The following is an 8,517-nucleotide window of genomic DNA, read 5'->3' on the forward strand; positions in this document are numbered from 1 at the left end:
CATGATCGACAGCGACGGGAATTCTGGGTTCATGGGTTTTGGATTGCTGGATTTGTGGGTTTCCGATATATATATTGTTTTTGTTTTTGCTGGTATTTTTGGTTCTTCTTCGCATGGGTTTTTTGGTGTTTGATTTTTTTTTTTTTGTGGGTTTGGTTCTGACCGTGGATTATGGTTGAGAACTTGAGATGCTAGTTTGTTGGCTGTGTTGGTGGTGGTTTGATTTTTTTTTTCCTTGCCGTGGTGGTGGAGTTGGATGTGGTTGACTGAAAGGTTTTTGTGGGTGGTTGTGAATTGAGCCATTGATCAGTTTGTGGTGGGATGTATTATTTTATTGTAATAGATATTGATGGGGTACTGATTTTGCCTATCTCCAAGTCGTCCATAAAGGTCGTCCGTGTCCCATTTGAAATTGTAAATACCCTTCGAAACCTACTTGCAGCTACATCGTCCAGATAGGAAGAGTTATGGACGAGGTAGGCACCACCAGAAAATAGACACTCGTCCAAAGCGCGGATAACCTCGTCTTGAAGGAGTGACTATTAGACGAGGCAGCCTCTGCGCCTGTGCCAAAACATACTTGACTAAGGAATTCTGGGACGAGAGTATCATACTTAGAAAAATCTCCGAATACAGCGCGGTAATTCCTTATCCCACGCATAACTGCCAGGTATCCGTTGTGGAGGCAAAAGCATAACTTCTAAACGGTTATGCAAGTTACGTTTGATTTCTACCTCTCCTTGAATCCAGGAGAAGTTCCAATTTTGGTAACCGCCTATAAGAATACTATATAAAGGCTGTTTCAGACAAGGCCAAGGTATGTTCATTTTTCACTTCAAAAAAGTTGGAACTCAGATAACATAGAGAGAAAAACTAACTTTGCCATCGGAGGGTTTTTGGCCGGCAGCCCCGGTCGCCTTTGATTCACTTTTCTTTCTTTTTCAGGCCGCAGAGAGAACCAGTAGTCTTTTGAAGTCCGAAGCATCCAGCCACTGATCTTCTTTGCATCATTAGATATATTATTTTATTGTGATGTTTATGTTATTTTATTGTGTTGGAAGCTAAAATAGCTCCATTGCTGTTGGATGTTTTGTAAAGTGAGTAGGTAAAATAGATAAAGTAGCTTTTTGTGGTGCCAAATAGCTAAAAAAATAGCTTCATTACTGTGGATACTCTAAAATAGTTGGTAAAAAAATAGTTAGCTTATAATCAAGATTCAAGCGAACACTTAGAGTGTGTTTGTTTGGAGGTAAAATATGGTGGATGAAAAACTTTGGAAAGAAATAGGAATGAGAACTTTTTTGAGTGTGTGTGGCTGGGTGGGGAGGAAGGAAAATAAATGGCAAGACTCAGGTGTTTTCTTTTCGGGCTCACCATAAAATTTCCTCTTCAAAATGGAGAGAAAACTGAAGGGAGAAAATATGGCTACTTAATGGACAAAAATGCTCATGCCCAAATTTATTTATTTATTTATTTTGGTGCTGGGCCATTGCCTCCTTCCCCTTTTTTTTTTTTTTTTTTTATGACGTTGCTTTTTTGTTTTTTTCATTTTTTGATTTCATGGGTTGTGGTGGGCATGTTGCCTTTTTTTCCTTTGTTTTCTTTTCTTTCTTGGATGTTGCTTTTTTTTTCTTGTCCTTTTCGAGCTGTGGGTGTGATAGTTTTTTTTTTTCTTCGTTTAACTAGACATGATTTTTTTAAATAAATTGGGTGATTACTTTTATTTTGGTTGTTTGTCATTTTTTTGTATAAATGTCATTATTTTTTAACAATGGTGTATAAGTAAATTTATACAAATTCACTTTTTCCATTCCTCTACTTTTTCACTCTCACTGAAACAAAAAGAAGATAAATTAAAATCTTTTATATCATCTCACTTTTCCATCCTTCCACCATTTTCTATCTTTCAACCTTTTCACCATTCCAACTAAACGAACCCTTAGAAGAGAATTTATACTAAAATTATCAAATTTATATAATGGAAATTAGAAATGATCAAATAGGCTTCGATTACTGCGATTATATCTACAAATAGAAAGAGAGAGAAAATGATAAATTACACAAAAGGCCATTTATATCCCATTTTAGTTTAGATGACATATTTTTAATTTTGTTTGGTAAAGTTCAAAACTTAAAAAACAGTTTTAATTTGAGACCTTTGTGCATCTCCATTATTATGGAAGATAACTAGACAGAAAAAGAAGAAGAAGAATCGGTTAATAAAACATTACATTTTGTAGGTAACTAATTTCGATTTATGGCATAGAAGATTCACTTTTTTTATTTTCTACCAAAAAAAAAAACACTTCGTCTCTTTAAACAAAGTCTTATTTCTCTAACCCTCGTGTTAATTGTTGCCAAATGAATTTATGAACAAGTCAAAGATGAAATGCACATATCATCAGCTCAATTTCTACAATATTTTTTATAATAAAAATATGTTGTTACTCAAAATAACAAAGAGGATATAAATAATAAAGATACAAACATAAATTTAAAAATAAAATCAATTTCATAAATTTGAGACTTCAAAAGAAGAAAAGTCAGATTAAATTAATCAGGATCAGGAGAGATGGAGGCAGGGTGGGGGCCACGTAAGAAAAGATCCAACGGTGGAGATTAGGGTCATTGGATATAGCTAGGGTTTGGGTTGAATATAAAAGCAAGGCTTGTGTAACAAAGCCGGTGCGGTGCCGCTAGTGCAGCCCTGCCCCTCTCTCTATAGTTGTTCTTCCGACCTTTCTTTCTTTCTATCTATCTATCTATTTTTCTGTCTTATCACAGTGCGTCGTCTTTATCTCCGACCACTTATCCCCCAAAAATCACTAAAAATCAAACAAATCTTAGAAATCCAGCCAAAAAAAAAAAAACACAACACAGACCAAACACAAACACTCTTTTTTCAACCAGTTTGTGTTACTATCTCTTTTTGTTGCTTCATTTTTTATTAAAGGGAAAAAAAAGAGAAAAAAAAAGGGAGAGAATTTTTAGGGGGTTGAAAGTTTTTTAGACATGGCTCAGGTTCAAGTTCAAGTTCAGGCTCCTCCTCCTCCTCCTCAGCCTCAGCCACAGGCTCAGGTTGTGAATGGAGTGGCGGTGGCCAATGGGTCGGGCCAGTTCGTGTCGACGTCGTTGTACGTTGGAGATCTTGACCAGAATGTGACGGACTCGCAGCTCTACGACTTCTTTAACCAGATGGGTCAGGTTGTGTCGGTTCGAGTCTGTAGGGACCTCAGCACTCGTCGCTCGCTAGGCTATGGTTATGTCAATTATAGCAACACCCAAGATGGTTTGTCTCTCTTTTGGGTATCCTTGTTTGGATTAAAGATTTCATTTTTGTTTGGCTTTTTGTATTGATTTGGTAGTATGCTTATTGGGTACTGAGTTTGTGCACTTATAAGTTGAACTTGTGTAGAATTTTTGCCAAGCCTTCAAACTAAATTGGGTTTGGCTCCATTGGTATATTGGTTTAACATCCAAGACGGATTCTTTTCTTTTGGGTCCCATTGTTTGGGTTAAATATTTCATTTTTGTTTGGCATTTGCATTGAGTACTGACTTTGTCCACTTATAAGTTGAACTTGTGTAGTATTTTTGCCTCATTTTAACTAAGCCTTACTTCAAACTAAATTGGGTTTAGTTCCATTGTTATGTTGGTTTAACACCCAAGATGGATTCTTTTGTTTTGGGTCTCATTGTTTGGGTTAAATATATCATTTTTGTTTGGCATTTGCATTGGGTACTGAATTTGTGCACTTATAAGTTGAACTTGTGTAGTATTTTTGCCTCATTTTAACTAGGCCTTACTTCAAACTAAATTGGGTTTAGCTCCATTGTTATGTTGGTTTAACACCCAGGACGGTTTGTCTTTTTGTCTCATTGTGGGAGTTTAATGTTTCAAACATCTAGAATGTATGATGTGTGTGTAAATATTTAATTCTTGTTTGGCATTTGAATTGATTTGGAACTATGCTTATTGGCAACGAATGTTGGTACTGAAAATGTACACTTTTAGGTTGAACTTGAGTATTATTCTTGCCTCATTCCAACTAAAGCCTTACTTCAAGCTAAATTGGGTTAACTCCATTGGCTTATTTATGTTGTTGTTATCTCCTAAGTTGGGTTTAGCTCCATTGGTTTATATATTGGTTATCCTCTGTGCTGTTTGGTGACTGTCTATGTTATATGTAATTTGTTTGTACATCTATTGTTGTTGATCACAGCGGCACGTGCATTGGATGCTTTGAATTTTACTCCTCTCAATGGAAAGCCAATTAGGATTATGTATTCTTATCGTGACCCTAGCATCCGTAAAAGTGGGGCAGGGAATATATTTATTAAGGTACTTGGAGTTTTAAGATTTTGATTGTTATGTACTTGACACTCTACTTGGTTTGTTAGTTTTTTTTTTTAATATGGTCGAATCTGATGTGTGGATTCTGTATTCTGTTATGAAGAATTTGGACAGGGCCATTGACAACAAGGCATTACATGAGACATTTTCATCATTTGGGACTATCTTGTCTTGCAAGATAGCTACGGATCAGTCGGGTCAGTCAAAAGGATACGGTTTTGTGCAATTCGATAATGAGGAGTCTGCTAAAAGTGCCATTGAAAAGCTGAATGGCATGCTATTGAATGACAAACAAGTATTTGTTGGACCCTTTCTCCGTAAGCAAGAAAGAGATTCTGGGACAGATAAGGTCAAATTCAACAATGTCTATGTCAAGAATCTGTCAGAATCAACCACTGAAGGAGATCTGCAGAAAACTTTTGGTGAATATGGAACTATTACCAGTGTTGTAGTTATGAGAGACGGAGATGGAAAATCTAAATGTTTTGGATTTGTCAACTTTGAGAACTCAGATGATGCAGCTCTTGCTGTCGATGCTCTCAATGGAAAGAAGGATGATGATAAGGAGTGGTATGTAGGAAAAGCACAAAAAAAATCTGAAAGAGAAAATGAACTGAAAGGGCGAATTGAGCAAAATTTGAGGGAGAAGGTTGACAAATATGAGGGGCTGAATTTATATGTTAAAAACCTAGATGATAGCATCACTGATGATAAGCTTAGGGAATTGTTCTTAGAATTTGGTACAGTTACTTCGTGCAAGGTTTGTCTTACCTCTTGATAAGGAATTCAATGTGTTCAAAGTTGTGTGAATCTTTTTTTCTAGCTGTAGCTTATCTCTCTATTTCTATTGTTTGTTTAATAGGTCATGTGTGACCCTAATGGTATAAGTAGAGGATCAGGATTTGTTGCCTTTTCAACTGCTGAAGAAGCATCTCGAGCTGTGAGTTATTTTTTCTGTTTGAATTCTGTAGATTAAAAAATGAACCATTTTTCCTGGTATTGTTTACTTATTTCTTTGTCCCCCTTGTACTTTATTGCTAAATGTATAGTTTATATCTCCTTTTTATGGTTGCAGCTTCAGGAGATGAATGGTAAAATGATTGTCAGCAAACCACTATATGTCGCACTTGCACAACGCAAAGAAGATAGAAGAGCAAAGTTGCAGGTATTTATTCTGAGTGTGGTAATAAGTAATTGGGAGATATTTGCAGAGCTCACTCAACATTAATGTCACTAAGTAGTAATACTGTAATACTACACGTTTTATTTTGGGAAAAGAAAGGGGTGCAATGGACATATGCATGTTATTTTGGGTAGACGGACTCTTTTCTTTTAGGTTTTTGGATAACAATTGAAACTTAGTAATTGATACATATTTCCTTTTGAAGACTGGTCTTGCGGCTATGTTATACCTGCTAAGATGGGGAATATTACTGTTTTGTTTCTCTGTTCTGTGCAGGCACAGTTTTCACAACTGCGTCCTCCTGCAATTGCAACTCCTGTTGCCCCTCGGATGCCCTTGTATCCCCCAGGTGCCCCAGGTCTTGGACAGCAACTATTCTATGGGCAGGGCCCTCCTGCTATTCTCCCTCCGCAGGTAATTGCTATTTTCCTCAGTCAGTTCATTTTTATGTTCAACTACTGTTTTATTTTACACCTGGGAATGTTCTTTTCTACCTATTTCCCTTTATTTTATCTTTCATTTAGTGTCTATCGGCTCAATATTAGTTGATTATTTTAACTCACTGATATATATCAGTTGTATGTATATTTATTAAATGGTTTCCTATAATTTCTCTCTTTCCATTGCATAGCTTATGTCATTTCAGTTACAATGTTACTTTTTTCCTCATCTCAATGTATTCCATGCCATTTAACATATCATCTTCTGGGTTTAGTGACTCTGTAAATTATAGGTGTAGTATTTTTATGTTGCATTTTTGCTGTTCAATCTATTCTAATATTGCTAGTTTTACCATCTGATAGGAAAAAGGAGAGGTGTGTGCTTGTGGGGAAGCAGATGAAATTGATTAGTTCTATCACATATTATTCTGGATTTTTTTTTTCCAGAAATTTTAGGCAGTAAGTGGGAATATCATGAAAGATAAGATACAAAATGAAGATATTTGATGTAAGATAAGGGTGGCTTTTATTGAAGAAAATATGAGGGAGTTGCTTGAGATAATTTGGGTGCAAATGATAATAATTAATGAACCATTGAGGAAAAATGATTTGATTCAAGTCAAGGGAACCAAAGGGGTAAAGAGAGACCTTAAATAATGTTACTAGTAGGATAAATGTCAGCAGATGTGACTTTGGATAGGATAAAATGACGCAGAAAATACATGTGGTTGACCTTGATTAGTTTGTTAAGGATGCATAGTTGACCCCAAAAGTTTTGGGACCAATTTTTTGTTATTGTTAGGCAATTAAGTCATTGGATTAGATGAGTTAAATGCTGGGTTTTTAAATTTAAATTTAAATTTTATTTTGACCCTCTTTCTTTCCTCCAATGTGGCACTCTGTTAAGTAGTCCACATCACTTGTTATTATTATTGATTGAGTGGTGTTAATAAGCCCTTATCTCATTGTATCTGTACTTGGTTACTCTCTCTTAATATTGTTCTTGAGTTCTGAAGAGGTCCTAGTCACATTACCAATAATACATTTAAATGTCAGCAATTGATCCTCTTTACTGTAAATTTTCCAGCCTGGTTTTGGGTATCAGCAGCAGTTAGTTCCTGGGATGAGGCCAAACTTTTTTGTGCCAATGGTCCAACCAGGTCCACAGAGCCAGCGTCCTGGAGGCAGACGATCCGGAGGAGGGGTTGGGCAGCAAAACCAGCAACCGCTCTCACTGATGCAGCCACAGGTGGGTGGTAATCTGTCATCTGACTGTTCTAGTTGCTGATATATTTTATCTAGGTTAATAACATTTTTGCATATATTTTTTTCTTCTTTGTCCTGATGCTTGGTAACAGATGGTTCCTAGGGGACGTGCCTATCGTTACCCTCCTGGTCGTAACATGCCTGATGTTCCTATTACTGGTGTTCCTGGGGGAATGCTGTCTATTCCTTATGACATGGGTGGAATGGCATTTAGAGATGGTTCATTTTCACAACCTATGGCAACTGGGGCTTTGGCTACTGCGCTTGCTAATGCACCACCTGAGCAGCAGAGGACAGTAAGTTTTCTTTTTTAAGAGTTAAATGCATCTATTGAATGCTAGTTGGCCGGTATGGCTACTTCAATATATATATGTATTTGCGGTGATGGATGCTCATGTTTCAATCAGATATTTGAATATTATTTTGGTAAAAAATCCTCAGATCATTTTAACCAAAATTTATTATTATTATTATTTTTTTGTAGTTGTTGGGTGAAAATTTATACCCACTTGTGGACCAGCTGGAGCATGAAAATGCTGCAAAAGTAACAGGCATGCTTCTGGAAATGGACCAGACTGAGGTCCTGCATTTGCTAGAATCTCCGGAGGCCTTGAAAGCAAAGGTCTCAGAGGCAATGGATGTTCTGAGGAATGTCAATCAGCAGCAACAGGTCAATAGTCCGACTGATCGGCTGGCCTCACTATCACTGAATGATAACCTTGTTTCTTGAGTTTTCTAGGCATTGGTTTTCAGAATAAGTTGCTCGTCTTTGGAGCTGTTAAATGCAGACTTTTTTATTTTTATTTCTTAAGTAAGACCCGAATTTAATTGATATTAAACATGCTGTTATTGTGGCTGTAGTTTTGGCCAAAGAATCTTATCTTTTGCTTTAGATAACTTTTGAATGCCTTAGTTTGAGTAATGTTGTTTGGGTATTTTTGATATACTCGTGGGTGAAAAAGTGTGTTGAAATGTGTGTTGAAATGTGTGTAAGTTTGTTTAAAATGTGTGGAAATGTGCTAGAACTTGACTACCAAACACCCCCATATTTTCTGATGTCTTGGTTACCATATCTTGAGGCCAACAAATTATATTTGTGGGTCGAGTTGGAAGCTGTGCAATTGGTTTACCTCATATTTATACGTATGTTTGTTTATCAGTAGGTCTATGTGCATGCGTAATTTACAATCAATTTGACACCTGCTTTGGTGGCAAGTTGTTAATAGTAGGATAAAAAGTAATGCTTACATGAGAAGCAGCAGAATCTTGGTTTGT

General features: G+C 36.5%; 1 protein-coding gene across 1 annotated transcript; it reads left to right on the forward strand.

Moving 5' to 3' along the window:
- Positions 1 to 2,664: 2,664 nt before the first annotated feature.
- Positions 2,665 to 8,186, forward strand: LOC142624271 (polyadenylate-binding protein 2-like). The gene is made up of 9 exons (XM_075797797.1): positions 2,665 to 3,289; positions 4,223 to 4,341; positions 4,457 to 5,113; positions 5,216 to 5,293; positions 5,429 to 5,518; positions 5,813 to 5,950; positions 7,064 to 7,225; positions 7,335 to 7,538; positions 7,727 to 8,186. Exons 1-9 carry the CDS (start codon positions 3,013 to 3,015, stop codon positions 7,970 to 7,972), a joined length of 1,971 nt encoding a protein of 656 aa, XP_075653912.1. The 5' UTR covers positions 2,665 to 3,012; the 3' UTR covers positions 7,973 to 8,186.
- The last annotated feature ends 331 nt before the right edge of the window (positions 8,187 to 8,517 follow it).

This window comes from Castanea sativa, chromosome 2 (assembly GCF_040712315.1).
Source record: "Castanea sativa cultivar Marrone di Chiusa Pesio chromosome 2, ASM4071231v1".
Lineage (NCBI taxonomy): Eukaryota > Viridiplantae > Streptophyta > Magnoliopsida > Fagales > Fagaceae > Castanea > Castanea sativa.

Coding starts and splice junctions, on each gene's coding strand:
- LOC142624271 (XM_075797797.1), top strand. CDS start 3,013: ATGGCTCAGGTTCAAGTTCAAGTTCAGGCTCCTCCTCCTCCTCCTCAG. Junction 4,342..4,456: donor CAGGGAATATATTTATTAAG/GTACTTGGAGTT, acceptor TCTGTTATGAAG/AATTTGGACAGGGCCATTGA. Junction 5,519..5,812: donor ATAGAAGAGCAAAGTTGCAG/GTATTTATTCTG, acceptor TGTTCTGTGCAG/GCACAGTTTTCACAACTGCG.